This window comes from Vipera ursinii (genome assembly GCF_947247035.1).
Source record: "Vipera ursinii genome assembly, chromosome: Z".
Taxonomy (NCBI): domain Eukaryota; kingdom Metazoa; phylum Chordata; class Lepidosauria; order Squamata; family Viperidae; genus Vipera; species Vipera ursinii.
The window spans coordinates 91,163,076-91,186,574 of NC_139517.1; the positions used below are offsets into that span (position 1 = coordinate 91,163,076).

General features: G+C 35.8%; 1 protein-coding gene across 1 annotated transcript in view; it reads left to right on the top strand.

Annotated features, from left to right (window-relative positions):
• Positions 1 to 1,549: 1,549 nt before the first annotated feature.
• Positions 1,550 to 23,499, top strand: part of HYCC1 (hyccin PI4KA lipid kinase complex subunit 1) — a 49,864-nt gene continuing 27,914 nt past the window's right edge. The window contains exons 1-5 of the mRNA XM_083376354.1: positions 1,550 to 1,678; positions 16,816 to 16,892; positions 17,197 to 17,298; positions 19,606 to 19,785; positions 22,596 to 22,676. Of these exons, the coding sequence (XP_083232480.1) occupies positions 16,842 to 16,892; positions 17,197 to 17,298; positions 19,606 to 19,785; positions 22,596 to 22,676 (414 nt within the window). The 5' untranslated portion in view covers positions 1,550 to 1,678; positions 16,816 to 16,841. The remainder of the gene's footprint in view (positions 1,679 to 16,815; positions 16,893 to 17,196; positions 17,299 to 19,605; positions 19,786 to 22,595; positions 22,677 to 23,499) is intronic.

Genomic DNA, 23,499 nt, shown 5'->3' on the forward strand with positions numbered 1-23,499 from the left:
GATTTCTGTCCAATTTTATTCTGAATGCAATACAAAAGAACAAAAGCTGAAGATGGACAGAGTTAAAAGCCTGGCTTTAAGTGCTGACACAGAAAGTAGAAGATAAAGTTTAGGCAAAGAGGATTGACCCTCTTGATCAATGGTATTATCCAAACAGTACAGTATTGACGTTGGATGTTTACAGACCTCTTCAATCATCTAACAAAACAACAGTTCGAAGGGACCTAGGTCTTTTAGTCCAACCTCCTGCTCAAGCAGAAAACCCAATACCATCTATTTATTCTTCTGATATATGGATAAATATAGAACAAATTTTGATAATCACAAAAATTAAGTGTGAGGTTGGAGCCACTTACATAAGATAACACCATATAAATAACAGCATTATTATTGTTCCATTCCATACAATCTTCATGGTCATTTAGGAACCAGAAAAGAAATGCTGCTGGTACAGTTGTTAAACCTGGTATGCAAAGTATAGTTTACAAATTATAGGGGACTCTATAATTTTTTTCTGTTTAGGACAAGATGTTCTAGGATTCTAATTTATATTAACGATATTCCACAGCTTATCTCAAAGCAGACTGCTGAAAAGAGAAACAAAAAGCAAAACAAGTGCACTGAAGAAAACCCGCAACTGTGAAACTTTAAAAACATGTAAACCAGATTTCCTTGCATTTAATATTGTTCAGATGCACTGGATTACAATTTAAACACTTCCTGAGTAGTACTTTTAATAGCCATACTGAAAGGAATTAGTCCATTGGGCAATGATTTTCTAACAGCCATTTAAATCCACTTGAGGAATTAGAAGTTATCCATTCCTACCTTAAAACAATATCTTTTGAGGATTAAAACTCCTAACAGTTCTAATTATTGTTTTAGTTAGTAAAGTTTTATACAGAGTTCACTTATATCTTGGTATATTTCCCATTAAACACAAAGTAGAATTTATTTCGAAGTGCGCACTGCACTGTTTCAAACATTTAGGTATATAATGGATATTTTTGTTTTCAAGAAGCCAAAATGACTTTGGAGTTAAACCTATAGTAATTAACAGAATGTAATCTTAATAGGGAACCAGGCTCATAATCGCAAAACTTGAGGCCACGGAAATGTGACGGATGAATTGCGCCCCAGCACGCCCTAATTCGAAGTGACATCGCAGCGGCAGGCCGAGGGGATGGAACTTTCACCTCTTTTAACCTCCCAACCCAATTGTAGTTTTCTATTGTCAATCAGACGCTGACAGAACAAATAAAATCCCTCCCCTCAAGCACTATCTCCAACCGCGCGTCACAATTCATCTCTCTTCATGAAACGGCGGGACCTACCCACTTTGGAAAAAGAAAAAGGCGGGCCTCACTTGAGTTCCCACCTTTCTAACGAATTCTATTGGTGTCGTAACTGGTTGCGATAACGCTATTGGCTACCTTTGACGGCCACTCAAATAGCGGCTCTGCTGGGCGGGGCAGGCATCTGTCGTGTCCCGAGTCTCTCTTTCCATCAGCTCTTCTGTCTTCCTCCACACTTTTGTGGGAGCTCTTAAAGCGAGTGGGGCTGAGGTCGGCGACGCCGAGGAGAGAGGCAGCGGATCTGGAGGGCCACTGTCTTGACCCAGAGTGAGACAAAGGAACAGGCGTGCGCTCTGAAGGAACTTTTTTTTTCTGAGAAAAGGGTAAAAAAAAAAAAAAGGAATCGCTCTCTCTTTGTGTGCGCGTGCGTCTCTGTATGTGTGTGTGTGTGTGTGTGGGGGGGGGGGATTTGGGATGATTGGCTGGAGCAGGCTCTGGAATAGCGGCTCTGGCGCAGGGGAACAGCGGTTTTCTTTTCTCCTCACGACGAGGTCGCAGCTTTGAACCCTCGTCCCCACCCGGGAAATTAGCTCTTTTTTGTGCCGCGGCCCCTCTCCTCCCCGCCTTTGTGTTTCCTCCCCTGAGGAGAGGCGGGAGGCGGCGAGGAGCCCAGAAGCGGGGTTCAGGGCGTGCCGGTTACTGTCCTCCGGTCTCGGTCTGGAGAGGCGACAAGTTAACGGTGACAACAGAAGGCGGGCAGCGAGGTGGCCAAGCGCGAGTGCCTGGCATGGCTTGAGCCCCTCGCTGCTGGGCTGGGACTCGGTTGGGTCGCTGAGGGAGGCGGCGAGGAAAGCGAGTTGCTACCCGGCGGAGAGAGGTCCTGGTGCGAGGCGCGACTCTCAGCTTGTCCACGTCTAAAGGTCAGGTCGGGATACTTGAGCTTTTGGATCCTCCCGCTCAGGCCTCCGAATCTGAGACTGCCCCATTCCGCTTGAGCCGCTGGAGAGGGAACTCCGGGAAGTAACTTGGGGCCAAGTTCTGAGTCAAACGGGCGGCATCGGCAGGTCACCGTGCAAGCTTACCCAATGCGGATCTGCATTGTCGCTGCTTCTCTTACTTTTTGCTCTGCGTGTTTCTCGCCGAGTTAGCCAATTGCAGCAAGAATTAAAGGAGGGAGGGATAGGGACAGAATTCTGTGGCCCTTCATTTTAAAGGTTCCACTATAACTCAAAGAACACTCCTCCCCTTTCTAATTTTTTTAAGAATGTGTTGACAAAATGATCCAAAGGAATATGAAATCAAATAGGGCTTCCTAGATTTCATATTATATATGTGGGCATAATGAACTGTATGCTTTGCAGTCCACTTCCAGGCGCACAACCCTAGTTATGGTTTTCATTTTAGACTAAAAACAATTCAAGAAGCAGTGTTACATTTCTACAATTTTTATATGGGACCTACATTGAACACCCACAGAAATTACAGACTATGCAGGATCCACCAGCATACAAAGAGCTATCTCCAATGATTCAAAGATTTTTGTGCAAGTGGATTTGATATAAAGGTAGTTCTTGACTTACAACCACAATGGAGCCCAAAATTTCTGTTGAGACATTTGTTAAGTGAATTTTGCCCTGTTTTACAAACTTTCTTACCACAGATATTAAAGGAATCATTGCAGTTGATAAGTTAGTAACATAGTTGTTAAGAGAATCTGTCTTCCCCATTGATTTTGCTTGTCAAAAGGTTGCACATGACCTTGGGACACAGTAATAGTGGTAAGTATGAACCATTGCCAAGGTGGTAAGTGTGAAAAATGGTCATAAGTCACTTTTTCAGTGCTGCTGTACCTTTGAACAGTCACTAAATAAACTGTTGAGGACTACCTGTATCAAATTTTATTAACTCACATGATTTTTGCATGGGATCCTTATAGAGCAGGGGTGTCAAACTGCGTCATCCGGAAGCCGGCAATGGCGAAAAGGCTCCGATATGTTGTGCGACATCACGTGACGTTGCAAGTTTGACATGTTTGTTATAGAGCAATGAGACTAATTATAGATCACATCATTACTGATGTGTTGCACTGCCACTTTCCACATTAGTCAGCCATTCTAGGGTCCTTCCTTTGAGGTCTCCCTTTCAAATATTAAGCAGATCTGCATGTTTCTACTTATATCCTGAGCCAAAGTTAAAGAGGCCTCCCGCTGAGAGATATAAACAGCCCACAGACTTTTAAACATCAAAATGCTCAATGGAAGTAGACTGTTAGCTTTGGAGATACAATTTTATTTTTAAGATAAGTTCCACCTTTTTAAAGATAAGTTATTTTAAAAGAGTAACTATTCTGTCATAGTATCATGCAAGACCTAATGAATCAGAATAGGTCTGATTCTAACTATCATTGTGCTGACAGACGATTGCATTGGAAGCAGCTAGGGGGAAACTGGGAAGAATGAACACAACAGCTAGATGGTATGGGAGGAAAATTGATCTTGTGTTATTTAACTGTCTCTTGCTGCTGGCCTTGAGTTATGTCCTTGCTTGTTTGGCCTTTTCCTTGTTGCTATGATATTTGTTCCATGTGGAAATCTGATTTCCTTTTGATTTCACATGATGTTAGAACAGCAGCTCCCAACCTTTTCTATACTTCGCACTCCTAGAATGCTCCTGATATATTCTCGCACCCCTTACAAAAGTTCAAAGTAATGGCAAAGAATTATGCATATACACTATAATTTTGAAAACCCATGTTTTTGCACCCCCTGGAATATCTGGGTTGGTCACTGGGATCAGAGGTTTAGTCTTCCAAGCTTTCAGAGTTATCCTGGAGCCCATCCTCAGGGAAATTCTAATGGAATGTTAGATTCTATTAATCCAAAAGTTTGGAAGACTAAACTTCTGGTCCCAGTGACTGAACCAGATTGAATCCTGCAACATTATCCTGGGAAACATAGAATTGTACTCTTGCTTTAGATCACAATTTTATACCATGAGCTGTAGAAATAGTTGGTTGATGAATTAATTGTTTTCTCGCATGGATACTATGTAAGAGTTACAAAAAAATTAGATTTTAGCTAGATTTTGGGAATGGTTCTAGACAGAAGAAAAATTGTTACAGCCCAAATAATTAACAGAGACATGCATGAATCTTAATTCAAACTGATATTGTAGCAGATGCTTCTGTGGAATAGAATCTACTTCATAAAATTCATGAAGAAGAAAAAATATGGATTTGGATACCTAGTTGGTTTTATAACGAACGTCCTATCCTTTATAGAATCAGCACATTCCGAACATGATATTGGTTGAGGGTTTTGTCAAAGGCATTTGGATTCCTATAAAGAGATTTTTATAGGCAAAGAAAATTAATTTTCTTCAAAGGGCATCTGTGTTCACAAGTTAATTTATATGCAACTGGATCTTCTGCCAGAAGAAATACAACTGGAAATGCCAACAAAGGGTTTATCTTTCAGATTCTTCATTATTAATAAAGTGAGTAATTGTAAATGTATGTTATGGAAATAGTTTCTACAGTGATAATGCTAGTATTCAGTTTCTGAAAGATACAAATTAGTCACTCTATTCTCATTCTTTTCATTAATAACTATTTTGGCATTGACTGTTTTGCTTCTTTTACTTGATCATAATGCAATAATGAGATTTGATCTTTTTGATCTATTTTTCCATGGGTTACTACCATGCATTTTAAAATCTATATCAAGAAGATAGTTTTAAAATCATTTTTCCATTTTTAAATGCAAAATGAAAATTGCCTTTAAACATTGTTTTTTTATTTATTTGTAACTTGTATAGCAAAGGCTGTCATTTGAAATTTTCAGATTTGAAAGGTAGGCTACATTATATTCCACTCATGTAATTTTTATGATTTAAAGATAGTTAGCAAATGTCTTAAAGAACTTTTACAATATGCATAATAGGTAGATATATATTCTGAATTATAGTCTTTTAATTTTTAACTCTTGTGCTACAAGGTTTTTTTCCTAAATCAAAAGGGTCTGGAGTCAAATTAATATGAATCAACCAGATAAAACCTCATATTTTATGAGTCATAAAAATTGAGTGACAAATAACACAGAGTTAGTTTAATAGCTGCTTATCTTGGCATCAGAGTATGTGTTCATTTGACATGTATACATAAGGAAATTTATAGCATTTATAATTTAGAGTTCACTATAATGCTGATTTTCTGCCTAGTAATTGTGTGCCGTGGTGATTTCTTTTGTAAAAGGATTCTGACAATATTTTTAAGTCAGTAATTTTTTTGGAGAAGAACAAATTTATTATATTGCATTAATTTCAATTATACAGATATTTTGCAAAAATCCAGGCATATGCAGTTTCTCCTCTGCTTTTTAAAAATGTTTTAAATTTTATCCAAAATGCAAAATTAGAAATTTGCTAATGTAGGCAGTTGGAATTTGTTGTGTATATATAAAGCAAAAAACGGGTTAACAGAATAAAAATATTTCCTCTAGGCAGTGGAAAAATTGTAGTTAATTATGTTTATTTACCAGCTTCTGATGATATACACATTCTTTCTTTCTTATCCTTCCACCTCATCCCCAGTTGAATTATTCCAAATGTATTCCATGAACTTTATGACTAAATCAGGATTTGAATGCTTTTCTTCTAAATATTAATCTGGTACTTCAATGGTTGAGGTTTTATCATCATGCTTTTTTTTTCTACACTAGTGTCAGAATCAGTCAATAATCATTGAGAATCTGTGTGGTGGATCATACAATTTTCATAGGAAATAGCTGTTTCCAAATTGGCTTTATTTCAGTGTTAAATATAGAAATAGAATCATAAGGCTGGAAGGGACCTTGAGGCAGGAGTCCTTATACTATCCTGGACAAATGGTTGCCTGATTTCTTCTTAAAAACCTCCAGGAATGGAGCACCCATAACTTTGGGAGGCAAGCTGTTATATTGACTAATTGTTCTAATGGTTAAAAAAATTCTCCTTAGTTGAAGGTTGGATTTCTCTCTGATGAGCTTCCACCCATTGCTTCTTTTCCTGTTGTCAGGTGCTTTGGAGAATAAATCAACCTCCTCTTCCCTGTGACAGCCTTTCAGTTATTGCAAGAAGTCTGTTATGTTAGCCCTGAGCTTTATTTTCTTTAGGCTAAATATACCTAGTTCCCTTAGCTGTTTCTCGTATGAAAACCTTTAAATATTTAGGAGGTGGAACACTAATATATTTATCAATTAATTCTCTGATTCTTTTTGTCAGCAGCCAGTACATCAGGAGTGTCAAACTCAATTTCATTGAGGGCCGCATCAGCATTGCGGTTGCCCTCAGGGGGCCGGGTGGATATGGCCAGGGTGGGCGTGGCCTACTGCGTGGGCATGGCTAGAGTGTGAATGGCCTACTGGGTGGGCGTGGCCAGCTCTACGTCGTTCGCATCAAGGGTGCCTATGGGGGGGCCTGGGCAGGAGTGGGAGAGATCTGAGGGTCTCTGGCAGAAGGAGGGTCTCTGGGCCAGGGCCAAGGCAGTGGGGGCCGTTCCCTCACTGTTTCCAGGATGGCTTCGTGGGCCACATGAAACCACTTTGCGGGCCGGATCCGGCCCCCGGGCCTTGTGTTTGACATGTCTGCAGTACATCAAATATCATGCTAGTATAAAATTACCATCAGAAAGTTCAAAACACAGAAATAAGTAAAGAAACATGAGACAACCGAGCAACACTACAGATGTGCCCACAGCATTCTTAGAAAGTTTGCTGTCACCCACCAATCACATAACTATGTGACATAGTTGCGATATAGCTTAATTTGAGATAATAATACAAATCTCACAATACTATTAATCTAACCAGATTAATAGTATTTGTTTGTCTATTAACCTCAAGTTTAGGATATAGAACAATACAACTGAATTTTAGGAAGACCTTCCTAATGATAAGAGCAGTTTGACAATGGAGCAAAGTTCTGCTAATGTTGCCTTATCATGTGGGGTAATATTGTGAGGGAATGAGAGAAAAATGCCAGCAATGTATGCCAAGAATATGTACTCTCACTAATGGTCACCCACGGTGTGAAGCTTATCCTAGCTGTTCAGCTAAAGCAAGCAGACACCTATATAAGGCAATAGGGATACAGAAGGATGTGGAGATGAATTATCACTGTAGAGACAAAAGCAAAGACGTCTTTTCATACTACATGAGAAAAAGCAGTGGTAAACATTCTTGAATTTATCAAGAAAACCACATGGAAAGACAAGATGAAGTAATTGATAATATTGTGAATGGCACTCACCATGCTATTGAAAAACAGCTGAAAATCTTTGGAGTATTAATTGGTATTTTCCACAAGGCAGAACTCAGAAGACTTCTGTTGATAAACATCTCAATGAATCACACTTCAAACAGGATTTTACAGTTTCCACATGAAATCAGGAATAGAACAATAGGAAAGATAGCACAGTCTACAATTGTTTTCCCAATGAAAAATTCATAGCAACTCATAGTAAAGAAGTACAACAAATCAAGAATTGGTAACTGAAGTAGCATGTAAGCCTTGTAAAATAAATAAACATATAATCCAATCAGTAACTGGAAGAACGTTTAAATATCACCTCAGGTTAGCTTGAGACTACTTAACTTTCCAAAGTTTCAACTCTTCCTTCTGGGTAGTGGCAGAGTGACAACATTTTAGAATAGCTATTCCAAAACAGCCTTGGAAACCAGACTGCTCTTGGAATACAGATGTTCTTCATTAGTTTGTATAGAACACAAGCAGAAAGGAAGCAAGTGGGTACCAACTCTTGGTTATTGTATCACAGTTTTTTACCTATTGTTTTCAAAAAGCTTTTTCAAGCCTTTAGGAAATTATAGTAACCTAGCCATCTTTGTTGTGAGAAACTGTGAAGCTATGTACTACCAATGCCCAAAAATACTTGTTTGCCCCAGAAAAGCAATTGTTTTAATCATTTTTGCTGGGCAAATAGCATATAATTGCTGCCATTCCTTACTTTTCCTTCATACTAAGTTTGTAGATCAAAACCTGAATTAAAAAGAGCTTAGTTACCTTTTCTGAGAGCATGCAGCAGAAATAGAAAGTGGACTTTTCTCAGAACTGATCAATTTAGCAAACCATCTGATAATAGTGTCTGGGTACATGCATTTAACTAACAATAATAGATATAGTTAATTATCATAAACAATATGTTAATTAATCACTCAATAGCCTTCTTACTAATATATATTCAAATATATATCACGTTCCTTTCTCTCTGACTCATTTTTCTAGCCACTGATAGAAATTATCCCATGTTCTAAAATACACTGAATCTTCTTTCTCTTTAATCTTTAAAATCAATCTATCCATTTCTGCACACTCTAGAATTTTCTTAATTAGTAAGTTTCCATTTTTTCAATGTTGGGCAAATACAATTCTTGCTGCTGTTAATATATGTAGTATTAGATATCTGCAATCTTTCTCATAGTTGGCTCCTATTATTCCTAACAAAAATAATTCTGGTTTAAAGTCTATTTGTTTTTTAGTCATCTTCTCCAACCATAAATGTATTTTAACCCAAAATCTTTTTTGCTTTAGGGCATGTCCACCAGATGTGATAATAAGTACCTGGTCTTTGCATTTCCAACAGTTGTTTGAGGTATTTTTAAACATTTTTGCTAGTCTCACTGGTGTCATGTGTCATCTGTAAACCATTTTATATAAGTTTTCTTTATATGGCACTGCTTTAGTTAATTTAATATTTCTTTCCCATAACTTTTGCCAATCTTCTAATTCTATATTATATCCAAAATTCTTTGCCCATATTATCATTGTTTCTTTTACTTGTTCTTCCTCCATCTTTAAGCTTAACAGAAATCTATATTCTTGATCAACTTTTGATCTGTTTTTAACAGTATCTGATCAAATTCTGTCTGTTCTTTATAAAATCCCGTTGTTTTCACATCTTTTTTCATAACTTGTTTGAATTTGCAGATATGGCTACCATGCTAAATCAGTACCTTGTTCTTGTAAATCTTGTCTGTCTTTCAATTTTCCTTTATTATCCAAAATATCTTTATAAGTCGCAACTTTATCGTAGTTAATAAAATATGGGTAAGTTAAATCTTCCATTGTTGAAAGCAATTCAGGTATCTTAATATAATTTTTTTCTTTTATTTTTTCCCCATTCTGAAAGGAGTACATTCCTTATAAGATGGCTTTGAAAGTATCTATGTATTTTATTCTTTCCATACCACAGAAAGGCATGCCAATCAATTTGTAAGTCATGCCCCTCTAGGTACAATAGCCTTTTATCTCTAAGCATTATCCATTCTTTAAGCCATGTTAGAATAGTTGCTTGGTAGTATAACCTCCAGTCCGGGAGTCCAAATCCTCCACTGTCTTTTGCTTCTTGTAGCATTTTCACTTTAATTCTAGCTTTTTTTCCTTGCCAGATGAATTTCAGTATTACTGTATTCAGTTCATCAAAGAAGCCTTTTCCCAGCCTTACAGGGATCTTTTGAAATAAAAAGAGTATTTTTGGTAAGATATTCGTTTTCACTGTTGCGATTCTCCCCAGCATTGACAATTGAAGGTTTTTCCACTTTTCCAAATTCAATTTTATTTGTTTTAGCAGTCTTATGTAGTTATCTTTTTTACTGTTACGCATCTTGCTGTTAGGTAAATTCCCAAGTACTTAACTTTTTTAACTATTTGAAGATTTGTTTTTTTTGTTAGTTGATTTTTTTTGTTTTTCTGTTAAATTCTTTGTTAGCACTTTGGTCTTTTCTCTGTTTGTTGTCAGCCCTGCCACTTCTCCAATTTTTTCTATTTTCTCCAGAAGTTTATTGCTTGTTTCCAATGGATCTCCCAGTATAAAAACCAAGACATCTGCAAATGCTTGTAATTTGTATTTTTCATCTTTTATCTCCAGTCCTTTAATTTCTGTATCTTGTCTGATATTTCTATTCAGTACTTCCAGTGTTAGTATAAATAATAATGGAGATAATGGGCATCCTTGTCTAGTGCCCTTTTTAATATTGATGTTTTTTGTATGATCTCCATTTACAATTATTTTGGCAGTTTGTTTACAATAAATTGTTTTGATTACATTTATAAAGTTTTTTCCAAAGTCCATTTCTGCAAACTGCTGAAATATAAATTGCCAGTTTACGTTGTCAAACGCTTTCTGTGCATCAAGAAATATTAAAGCCATCTGTTTCCCTGAGTGAATTTCATAATACTCTTAACACATCAAAAATCATTCTTAGATTATTTTTTATCTGTTTTAGGTAAAAAGATCTGTGTGTATAAATTTGATCAAAATTTCTTTAGTCTTTCTGCCATTATTGAAACAAAGATTTTGTAATCTACATTTAATAATGATATTGGTCTATAATTTTTTATTTGTGTTAAATCAGAGTTTTTAGGTATTAAAATAATATTGGCTTCAGTCCATGTATTTGGTATTTTAGCCTCCAGGAGAATTTCATTACATAGTTCTTTCAAAATCAGGGTTAATATATCTTGTAATGATGTATAAAACACTGCAGGTAATCCATCTGGGCCAGGAGTGTTATCCTTTTTTTTGCCTTTTTATAGCCTCTGTAATCTCCATCATTGATATTTTTCCATTTAATATGTTTCGGGTGTTCTCTGGAATTTTTGGTAACTGTGCTTAACATCTGATAATGTTAATCCCTGTCTGCTACTTTCTTGGTTATGCTAGTCTCATTTGTCATGTCTGGACCTTTAAGCATCACTAGATAACATTAGCTAGAAGGGGCTGGGTTGCTCAGAGAATTTTACTTGTTTTTAACATATACCGTAGCTTTATCTGGAGAGAACTATGGTTTTTCTGAAACTATAAGTTCAAGGCTGAAAAAAATCAGAACTAAATGAATTCTTTAACCATGTAGTAGTTATCAGGAGTTTTGTAGCCCTGACTTGATGGCCTTCCTGTAAACCCTTGTAACACTGTTACAGTGATTGGCCCTTTCTGAATTTAAAAGATTTTTTAAATTGGTTTGGTGATATCCAGAATAAAACCGTAAAAGAAAATCCGTCTGTCTTATGAAAGAGAATACACACCACACCAAAAATCAGGACACCACTACTCATTATTAAAGACAAACTGGCAGAAGAGGAAGATATCAGCAAAAGAGACTGCAGTTTTTTCTGCTATCTATTCTAAAATGCACAAAGTGACACAAAGTTGTCTACAGTATTTTTTTAATTAAATCAGCTGTTTAAGAAACAGTTTCAAAAAAAGTGCTCTTCTGAAATGTATGTTAGAATTTGTGAGATTGGTTTGTGATCTTATGAAAGAATTGATTTACCGGTATTTATCTTGACTAGGTATAGAACAGTATGTAGTATGAAGTAATATCCACTGGTGTGAAATATGAAATTGCATAGGTTTTCTGATTTTCTGAATTAGTTTGCATATTTGCTATAATGAAAGAAATATGTCTAACAACATTAAATTGACATCATAGGAACATTGTGAAAGCCTTGTTAATCAATCAATCAATCAATCAATCAATCAGAATAGAGCTGGAAGGGACCTTGGAGGTCTGGTCAAACTCCCTGCTTAAGCAGGAGACCCTATGCCATTTCAGACAAGTGGTTGTTGGGTCTCTTCTTAAAAGCCTCCATCAAAGGGGCACCCACAACTTCTGAAGGCAAGCTGTTCCAGTGGTTAATTGTCCTCACTGTTATAAAGTTTCCCCTTAATTCCAGGTTTCTCTTTCCTTGATTAGTTTCCATCCATTGTTTCTTGTCTTGCCTTCTGATGCTTTGGGAAATAAGTTGATCCCCTCTTCTTTGTGGTAGCCCCTCAAATACAGGAATATTGCTATCATATCACACTTACCAGTCCTTCTTTTCTCTAGACTGGCCGTACCCAATTCCTACAACTGTTTTTCATATGTTTTTGTCTCCAGGCCCTTAGTCATTTTCTTTGTGCTCTTCTTTGCACTTTTCCCAAAGTCTTAACATCTTTTTTGTAATGTAGTGATCAAAACTGGATCTAGTATTCCAGGTGTGGGCTTACCAAAGTTTTATAATACTTCATGTGATTTTGATTCTATGCCTGTTTATATAACCAAGGATTGTATTAGCTTTTTTGGTTTCTGCCACACATTGCTGACTCATGTTTAAGTGATCATCCGCTAGGACTCCAAGGTCCCCCTCAGTTACTGTTTTTGAGCCAGGTTTCATCTAATTTGTACTTGTACCTTTGGTTTTTCCTGCCTAAGTATAAAACCTTGATTTTCTCCACATTAAATTTCATGTTGTTGGATTGGGCACACTGCTTAAGTCTTTTTTGATCCTGAGTTTCTTGTGTGTGTAGGCTAATACTGCCAGGTTAATGTTATCTGCAAATTTGATGAGTTCCCCTAATACTCCCTCATCTAAGTCATTTATGAAGATATTAAAGAGTACTGGGCCTAAGACGGAACCCTGTGGTACCACACTGCTTTCTTCTCTCCATTTAGATGTAATACCATTAAGGACTACTTACTGGGTATGGTTTGTTAGCCAGTTACTAATCCATCTGGTGGTGATGATGTCTATCCCACATTTTTTCTAGATTACCAAGAAGTAGGTTGTGGTCTACTTTGTTGAATGCCTTGCTAAAATCTAAATATACTACTTCCACAGCATTTCGTTGGTCTGCTAATTTAGTCACTTTATCAAAGAATGAAATAAGATTGGTTTGGCATGATCTGTTTTTAACAAACCTGTGCTGGCCATTAGATATAATTTTATTTGTTTCTAGACGTTCATAATGGGACGCGGTGGCTCAGTGGGTTAGGACGCTGAGCCTTGTTGATCAGATAGTTGGCAGTTTGGTGGGTCGAATCCTGAGTGCCGCGTAGCAGAGTGAGCACCTGTTACTCGTCCCAGCTTCTGCCAACCTAGCAGTTCAAAAGCACGTAAAAATGCAAGTAGACAGATAGGGACCACTACGGTGGGAAGGTAACAGCGTTCCGTGCGCCTTTGGCATCTACTCATGCCGGCCACATGACCACGGAGACGTCCTTGGGCAAGCGCTGGCTCTTCGGCTTTGAAACGGAGATGAGCACCGGCCCCTAAAGTTGGAAACGACTAACACACATGTGCGGGGGAACCTTTACCTTTAGACATTCATAGATTTATTTTTTGATTATTTTTTCCAGTATCTTCCCAGCTATTAATGTTAGGCTGATTGGTCTGTACTTTTCTGGGTCTGTTTCCCCCCATTATTTTTGAAGATGGGAACCATATCATCTCTGTTCCAATCCTCTGATTGTTCCCGGGTGCTCTACGATTTTTAAAGATAAGATACAATGGTTCTGAGATAACATCTGCCAGGTCCTTCAGAATTCCGGGATGTAATCCATCAGGTCCTGGTAATTTATATTCATCAAGATCAGACAGGTGTTCTCTTGTGCTGAACTTAAAATTTAAACCTTAAAATTTAAGCTTTGCTTTTAGTTGTTGTTTTATAATTCATAAACAAGTTATATATAGTCCTTTTGATAATATATTTTTCTTGCCTTTTTCTCTTGATAGAAAAAAATGCACTCTAACTTTCAGAATTACCTTGTACTTTTTAACTTGTGCCTTTGCTTCAAGAAAGAGACAGTAGTGCATACTCAATAACATTCTAAAAAAGTACTTAGGAAGTTTAAATTGTTTCAATTTCCATCAAATAGTTACTTAATAGAAAAGGCATTCTGAAGACTACACTATTAAATGTTCTTAAATGAGTCACTTGTTCTCTGTAGTTATAAATACACTCTAGGGAAAAAAACCCTCTTCCTTTCTGTACAGTCTTGACAGCTCAAGATAATGTACCCTGGATTTGTGGAAATAACATGTTATCCCTGCTCATGATTAACTGGCGTCCTATTGATAGAAATAGAGAAAAGAGTCCCACAAACCTGTTAAGCTCTATGCGTACATCCATCAACAGCAGATGTATTTTAATGTTCATAAAACTTGACCTTCATTTATTAACTTATTAAAAATAATTTGTACAAATTTCTGAAACCTAACTTCAGAAATCTCCTAAGATTTGGCAATTCTGATGACACTTAATGAAATTTTGATAATCTAATATTATTTTGAAGTGGATTTTGCAGTAACTTATTTTATGCATGGACACAAGACTCCATATTTTCTCTTTAAAGTATTCTCTGCAAACATGGATTACAGTGATTATATATGATCATCTGATTACTCCAAATTCAGTGTTTGAGTGTACAGACAAGTTAATATGTTTTGGTCAAACAACATCTGTTCTCACTAACCAAGAAATTGTATCTATATTTCAAGAATGCTTCTCTCAGTGGTATGAATTGTCTAACAGCAGATAATTGTGGAAAATTATAACAGGTGGTCCTTGATTTAGCCCATTCATTTCCGCCATTGTCAGAAATTGTGATGGTCCTGAATAAAAGGATTCATAATCGGTACCCAAGGTTGCAGCCACTGCATTGCCCCCATAGTCACCTGAATAATATTTGGATGCTTAGCAATCTGCCTGCCCTTACAACTGACCACAAAGATGCTGCAGCTGTCCTCACCTGCCTATCTTCTCCGCATCCTGTCCTTCTGAGTCCCTTGGGCTACATCACACCACTTCCTTGTGTCTCTCCTGCCCCATCTTACCTCACTCCACTTACTTCTTCCAAAGATTGTCTTTTCCAAGAAGAAGTAGCTGATGCACCACACAACCTTCCTATACAGAAACCACATGGTGCCATCCCAAGTGCAGGTGCCATTTTAGATGCAGCTTCAAACTCAATTTGAGAATTGTGGCCACTCCTGAAAATGTGATTGGAATGGCACTAAGTAGCCTCTGTATGGGAAGGCTGTGTGGCAAATTGGCTGCTTCTCCTTGGGAAAGACAACTTTCAGAAAAGGTAAGTAGAGCAAGACTTGGAGAAGAAAGAAGCCCCAAAGTGTAAAACCCAGCAAGGTAGGAAATTATGCCTCAGAAGGTCAGGGAGGCCCTGAGAGGCCTCACGTAGTCCATTGTTAGCTGGAGAAGTGCTACAGTGCAGGCCTTCCTGCAGCTGGGAGAGCAGGACTGTGGTCATTAAACAAAATGATCATGTAGTTGCTTTGCTTAATGACCGCCATGACTTATAATAATGAGGGTTACATGTATGGATGTCTCATTCTTGAGTCTCATTCTTGCTTTCCTAATGTGTCTCTTCTGAATATGAGTGGGCCTACTCTGCTATTGTTAATTTGTTTTTTCTTCCTCATATTTATCTGGTATGGAAGCATCTTTTCAGACTAACAAATTTTATTAAAAGGTCTGAGGCTTTATAAACTGAACATACACTTTTAATAAAAATTTTAGTCTGACAAGGGGCTACCAGACTTCTCATGATTCTTGTCTATTGTAAACCAGCATTCCTCATTGTATTTATTTTGATAATTTATGAATGTGGACAACATAATGCTATTTGCAGATGCATTTGAATGCAGCCTGTGATCATTTCAACATACTGACTTATACATAGAAAAGAATAGATACAGCATTGTTAGCAGAAGTTCTTATTTTCTCTTTTTAAGTAATGAATGAATACTTGAAATGTAATTATATAATACATTGCTTAAGATATGGATTATTAATATAGTGTTAATAAAATTTACACTTGTAATTACTAATTAACATTAGTAATATTTGATATTATTTTAATATAAGGAGGTGAATAAATATTGTTACCTTTCTGTGCATGTAACTGTTAGAAAATTGGCTCATACTTAGGAATTACTGGTCATTAGTGAATTTAGGTGTGTTCTACATGTCTATAAAGGTTCAGTAGGTTAGGACGCTGAGCTTGTCGATCAGAAGGTCGGCAGTTTGGCGGGTCGAATCCCGAGTGCCGTGTAACAGAGTGAGCGCCTGTTACTCATCCCAGCTTCTGCCAACCTAGCAGTTCGAAAGCACGTAAAAATGCAAGTAGAAAAATAGGGACCACTACGGTGGGAAGGTAACAGCGTTCCGTGCGCCTTTGGCGTCTAGTCATGCCGGCCACATGACCACAGAGACGTCCTCGGACAAGCGCTGGCTCTTCGGCTTTGAAACGGAGATGAGCACCGGCCCCTAGAGTTGGAAATGACTAGCACGCATGTGCGGGGGAACCTTTACCTTTACCTTTACATGTCTATATAATACTGTAGCATCTAAGATGAGAAAGAAGTTGCATTCACAACTTATATAGTATGGGAACACAATGAGTGCTTTTATTGTAATACTATATAGCCACAGTTCAGTTCCATTGGCTACAATGTCTGAATCTTGGAATTGGCCCTTAGAGCCCCTCTTATTTGCTATTGAGTTGAAAGGGAAAATTATCAGTTCAGTTTCTGTTCTGGTTCTGCTTTCTTTTCTGCATCAATTCAAAGGGCAAGTGCAGTTCTGTATAATAATAATAATAATAAAGTGAAATCTTGCTGGGGTAGTCCCAGTTTGTAGGAAAAACATATTAGAAAATTGACACATATTTCTTATGTCACACAATTTAAGGCTGAAGATTAAGAATACATTCCAATATGTTGGATGTGGATACAGGGATCGTAGAAGAATGGTTATCAGAATTCAAGGTAATGCATGAGTCTTGATTTATAAGAAAATTTGAAACTGAACAAGTGAATGATAAAATACATATTCTTATTTTTTCTTAGAGATTACAATATAGAATTTTAGAATTAATGCTAATCTACTTTCCAAAAGTAATAATAGAAGAGGGCCATTGCCCTCTTGCCAATGCTGGTAATATTTTTGAATGTACCTGCTTGATCAGTGTTTGATATAGAGGTATATTTAATTTAACAGACTTTTTTAAAAAATAGAATGGCATCTGTTAAATGATCTATTAAACTGTATATCTTAAATGGTTTTTGTTAGACAGTACCAGAAACATCTATAGCAAGTTATGCTAAAAATTTGAAAGACAAGATTTCCTTGGTTTCATCTTTATATAAAGTTATTCAAGATCTACAAAATGAGGTATGTAGATATTATTGGAGTTGGGGAAAACATTGAATAAATTGCATAGTAACATGATGACAAGAAGTAAAAAAAATAACTTTACTATTCTCAGATGCATAGAAAGCCTTTGACAATTTAAATTGGACTCTTTGTGTTTAAAGTGCTGGAAGAAATGGACTTTGGAGAGAATTTTATTCAAGGAGTCAAAGCTGTTTATATATCACAGCAAGCAAAAATTTTATTAATGGTGATTTAACCAATTCATGTGAAATTCAAAAGGGTGCAAGACAAAGATGTCCCTTTGTTTATTTTATTTATTTTGGTGTTGGAAGTTTTGAACAGAGGTATCAGGCAAGATGAGAAAATAACAGGTATAAGTATCAAAAAGGAAGTTTATAAATTGAGGGCATTCACTAATGATTTGGTTGTATTCTTGCAAGACCTAAAAATAATATAGAATATTTGATGATACAATTAAATGACTTTGAGTTTTTAACAGATTTTAAAATAAACAAATAGAAACCAACAATGCTTATTAAGAATATGACCTCACAGGATTGAGATATATTGGCTAAAAAGTCTGGTTTATGATTGAGGAAAAGGTGAAATATTTGGGGGTTATATTGTCAAATACAAACATAAAACTGTTTCAAAATAATTATGTGCCTCTCTGGAATGATATTAAAAAGGACTTATTAAGATGGGATAAACTGCCTTTATCATTATTGGGTAGAATTTCTGTAATTAAGATGAATGTCTTACAAAGATACTTTTTTTATTTCAGACGTTACCAATACTTGCAACTGATATGCCATTTAAACAATGGCAGATGAATATTTCTAAGTTTGTATGGCAAGGGGAAAAAAACCAAGAATTAAATATAAACTACTGCAAGATATTAAGGAAATAGACGGTTTGAGTTTACCAGATTTGAAACTGCATTTCAATGCTTGTTGTTTGGTGTGGCTAAAAGAGTGGGTGAACCTTCAGAATAAGAGGCTATTTGATTTATTTAGAAGGTCATGAATGAATTCAGATTTGGATGGCACAGTTATTTATGGGATGACAAGGTTAAAGTAAATGTTGATTTCAATGATCACTTTGTTTGATGTGCCATTCTAAGAGTTTAGAATAAATATAAAACAAGTTTTTTATGACAATGCCTCTTTGGAAGTTTTTTAAAGAAAAGAAGTAGTGGCAAAGCTGGACTGGTGGACTTATGGTAAAATAATATGTTTTAATTTTGGTAATCCTATCCTCAAGTTTAAGGAAGAACTAGAACCAGAAGGACATGTCTGCCACTGGTTTACATATCTACAAATGAAAGAAAGATGAGACAAAAAGAGCAATGGTTTTGACTTTGTTAAAAATGAATTGGAAATCCTATAGCGTGGTAGTGATGAACATACCATTGCTAAGGAATAAAATATAGAATTTGAATTTGAATTTGGAAAGTGAATATGTAAAGCATTGTATGATTCAGTGGGCAAGGAAGTTTGAATATAATAATATATAATATAATAATTTACAATACAATACAATACAATACAATATAATAACAATGGGAGAATATGCGGACAAAATATTTTAAATTTAGATGAAATTACAATTTAAAAGAAATTTTTTTTTTTTTACTGCACCAAAGGAAGTTGGAAGGCAATGCCTTTTCTTTCTTTTTCCCTTCTTTTCTATACTTTTCTCTTCCCTTTTCCCTCCCCTATTTTTCCTATTACTTGCTTTTGTATTTTTGTATTTTAAATTATGAACTAATAAAAAGGATAATAGAGAAAAATAAATAATAGAGAAGTAAAAAAATAGAATATAACTATAGAATATAACTATTTTTATAACTATAAAAATAGAATATAAAAAATAGAATATATGTTCAAAATACTCTTTTAGGTCTTAAATATTTGTTGATATTGTTCTACACAGCCATGAAAATTAGAAACTTAATTTCTAAATGATGTGCTTTTGTCTTGAGCTGTTCTGAAATTGAATACAATTATAATGTGCATCTTTTTTAAAAAAGTAAAGTCTTCAGGAAGGATGGTACTTACTACAATTTTAAGCATGAGGATTCAATGTCTTCTCTTGCTATATTCCTAGTGAAATATATATTAAAGGCACACATTAAAAGGGTTTTTTTCTTCCATCTTCTATGCAAAGTTTACATCTGTTGAATAAGATAAACAAATGAGGCATACTAAATACTGGGAACCAATATAATACTTAACAAATGGAATATTTTGAATTAGTGAGAAAATGCATCTTACAGTGAATATTTAAGCATTGCCAAATGTTTAATACTTCTTTTTCTTTCAGTTGCTGGAACCAGTCTGTCACCAGTTATTTGAATTTTATCGCAGTGGTGAGGAACTTCTTTTGCAGTTCACACTTCAGTTCCTTCCAGAATTAATATGGTGCTATCTTGCTGTTTCTGCTAGTAAAGACCTACAAAGCAGTGGCTGCATAGAAGCACTTCTACTAGGAGTTTACAATTTGGTTTGTATCTAGACTTAGAATTCATTCATTCAACAATTTATATGTTACTAAATCCCCCAAAAGGCCCTAGATGTCATTAAATTTCATTGTTTGATATCATTACAGTGAGGGAAAAAATATTTGATCCCTTGCTGATTTTGTACATTTTCCCACTAACAAAGAAATGATCACTCTATAATTTTAATGGTCGGTTTATTTTAACAGTGAGAGACAGAATAACAACAAAAAAAATCCAGGAAAAAGTTATAAATTGATTTGTATTTTAATGAGTAAAATATGTATTTCTTATTCTTATTTAAAGTTTTTTTATTTTTTCCAACTCTTCCCCCATACATATCAACAAATATACCGTAATACATAAATACATACACGTAAATTTTGGTGTTGCTCGTCCATTTCCCCTTTCACTGTATCTACACTCCTTCTCTCTCTACCCTCTTCTCTACCTTCTTTCTCCCTTTCTTCTCTTTCTTTCCTACTTCCCTCTTCTTCCTCTCCTCTCCTCTTTCCTTCACCACTCCCCTCCCATTTCTCCTCTTTCCCTCCAACCTTTCTACTTCCTTCCCCCCTCCTCTACTCTCTTCCCTCTCTCCTCTCCTTTCTTCCCTCTCATCCCTCTTCAGATACAATTCAGGGGTAATGTCTGAGCATCTCCTCTCCCTAGATTTTCAATATCTATATTAGATATAATAACATTAATTTTCTATTACGTTAATACTTCTATAATTCTGATGTTCTCGGTATATGCTTCTTTAAATATTTATACTATCTCCAGTTATCCAATACTGTGTCGCCTGGGTCTCCCTCCTTATCTCCTTCTTTTTCTTCCATCTAAATTAGTGTTAGCTATCTTTTAGGCATATTTTTCACCCAATCATAAAAATTTCCCCAGATTCTTAAAAACTTCCAGTGTTGGAGCATTCACAACTTCTGGAGGCAGGTTGTCCCACTAGTTAATTGTTCTGTCAGGAAGTTTCTCCTTAGTTCTAGGGTGCTTCTCTCCTTGATTAGTTTCCATCCGTTGCTTCTTGTCCTGCCTTCGGGCGCTTTGGAGAATAGCTTGACTCCCTCTTCCATGTGGCAGCCCCTGAGATATTGGAACACTGCTATCATGTATACTTTTTATTTTTTTGCTTGCTTTGGAAATAGAGGAAGATTCCCAAGTATATAGAATATGTCGTTTTGCTTGAATGTGGGGAAACTGGATATGAATGCAGATGGGTATATATAAATGATAAATGATTTCTACTAATATATATGAATGAGGAAGAATGGATTCATACCATTGTAAGCTCTGACATTTTCCTTCGCTGTAGTATATGGTATAAATTCAATAATTTCATTTTCAAAGTTGTAAGAGAAGAACCTCTTTGCTGGTAATTAATGTTATCTCTGTACTTTGTTACCAAGTTTGTATTGATAAACAAAAAGTAATTATACTGTTAATAATAATATTGTATATTATCTTTAGTACCGTAGTAATATAATTACTTTTGGTTTATTGTATATAATGTTGTCTATGATAATGTCCTGAAAACACCCATGACAGCAGCGTTAAAGGTATTCAATTTTTTTTACCAGGATTTGTGTATACTACTGTTGCTGGCAAGTTTAAATGTATACTGTTTTGATTCTGTAAAAATAAGGAAATTTAACTGCTGATTCAAAACTTTTAGTTACACTTAGAAAAGTGTCTTTACTATTAATGCAAAAGCTCTCTTGAAACTTTTATTGGGCTATATGCTTTCTTAGGCCAGAAATATTTTATCAAATGCATGAAGTTATTCTTTGTGTAGTAAATATATACCTAGAAGAGAAAACAAGTTTTCAGAAAGTCTAGAGATTCAAGAGACAATTGCATTAAATGCTAGGCAAAAAACAATAAATATCAGTTCCTGGAGCAGTGAGTTTAATTAATAAGCTCTGAATAGGCAGAGCAATATCAATAATGCTACCAAAAAACCTAAAGAGCATTTTATTAGAATATACCAGGGTTCAGCAACCTGAAACAGTGAAAGAGCCACTCGAAACCAGTTCCCTCACAAAAGGAAAAACTGGGAGCTGCAAAAACTGTGTGCGCATGCACGTACATGCGCGCATGTGCAGAACAGGGTTTGACTGAAGAGTGGAGCCAAGGTGAGATATGCACCTGCCCTGCATATTTGAATTGATTGGTTGAACTTTTTTAGTCCCACTTTTTTTTTTTTTTGGACTGCACATGGCAGAGGACTGGGAGCCGCAGGGGACGGCTGAAAGAGCTGCATGCGGCTCCGGAGCCGTGGGTTGCAGACCTGTGGAATATACTAATAATCTAATGCATTTAATTACTGTTTTAAATGTGTGAACGGTCTCTGCAATGACTCTTGCAGATATATTGCTTTCAAAAACATTTTAAAGTAATCCTAATTTTAAGTGGTATATTTTGTAGCATTTAAATAGTTTTTATTTCATAAATAAATGAAAACATGTTGCAGCTATTCTCACTTTAATATTATTTCACACAAGATTACTGTCTTATGATTTTTAATGATTTCTTCCAAAGTAATAAAATACTATACATGACTCATGCCTGAAGGTAAAAAACTTAAGTTTTCACAATCACTCTGTGAGCGAGATGGGCATTATGTAAATTTGATTAAATAAATAATACATGTTTAGATTTTGCTACATATAAATTATGTACATAATTTTCCATCTTTACTTATAATAATAAACATCATGGCATGATTTGGGAGCTTATGTTCCGCTTTGTGTTTGTTGGTGTGCAATTTATGAAATGCATATGAATAACTTGATTATTTTCCTCATAGGAAATAGTTGACAAACAGGGGAATAGTAGGATCCTAAGCTTTACAATTCCATCTTTATCTAAACCTTCAGTATATCATGAAGTAAGTTTTAAAAGTATTCTTGTTTTATATGATGTTTATAGCTTTGTTCTAATCTCCCTTAAAAGAATATAATCTGGCCTTTTGTCATCGAAATTAGTAGTGGGCATTCTTTGGCTGCATTTACATTTTCAGAAAAGAACCACAAAGTAAGTTGGCCATATCACATAAGTCTTTTAAAATATGGGGACTTACACTATAATTTCCATTTCTAGTTGGTTGGGGAGACAAATTCTTTCTGGGTCTAGGTTCTGGAACTTCTGCTGCTAAACAATTCAGTTGTTCAATGAGTCATCATGTGACTGCGCCTGATTTTATGATTTCTTTTGTTACGGTTCTTAAGTGAATTCAGCTTCCCCCGTTGACTTTCTTATTTGAAGCCCCCTGAGAAAATCAGAAATGGCAATCATGTGATCTCAGGATGCTACGACGATTGTAAATACATGCCAGTTTACAAAAATCTGGGTGATGATCACGTAACTGCAAGTTGTTGTAGTTTTTGTTGTTATTTTTCCCTCTAAAATTTTTCAGTTTGCTTTTCAGTTGAATTGTACTGCTTGTATGTTACAGTGCATTCAGAAAGTATTCAGACCCCCTTCACTTTGTCAATTTTGTTATGCTGCAGCCTAATCCTACAGTTGTTGAATTCATTTTGTTCTCATTAATCCACACTCAGTACCCCATAATGACAAACTGAAAACAAGTTTAAAAATGTTTATAAATTTATTAAAAAGAAAAAACTGAAATATTGCATTGGCATAAGTATTCAGACCCTTCACTCAATACTTCGTTGAAACACCTTTGGCAGAAATTACAGCCTCAAGTC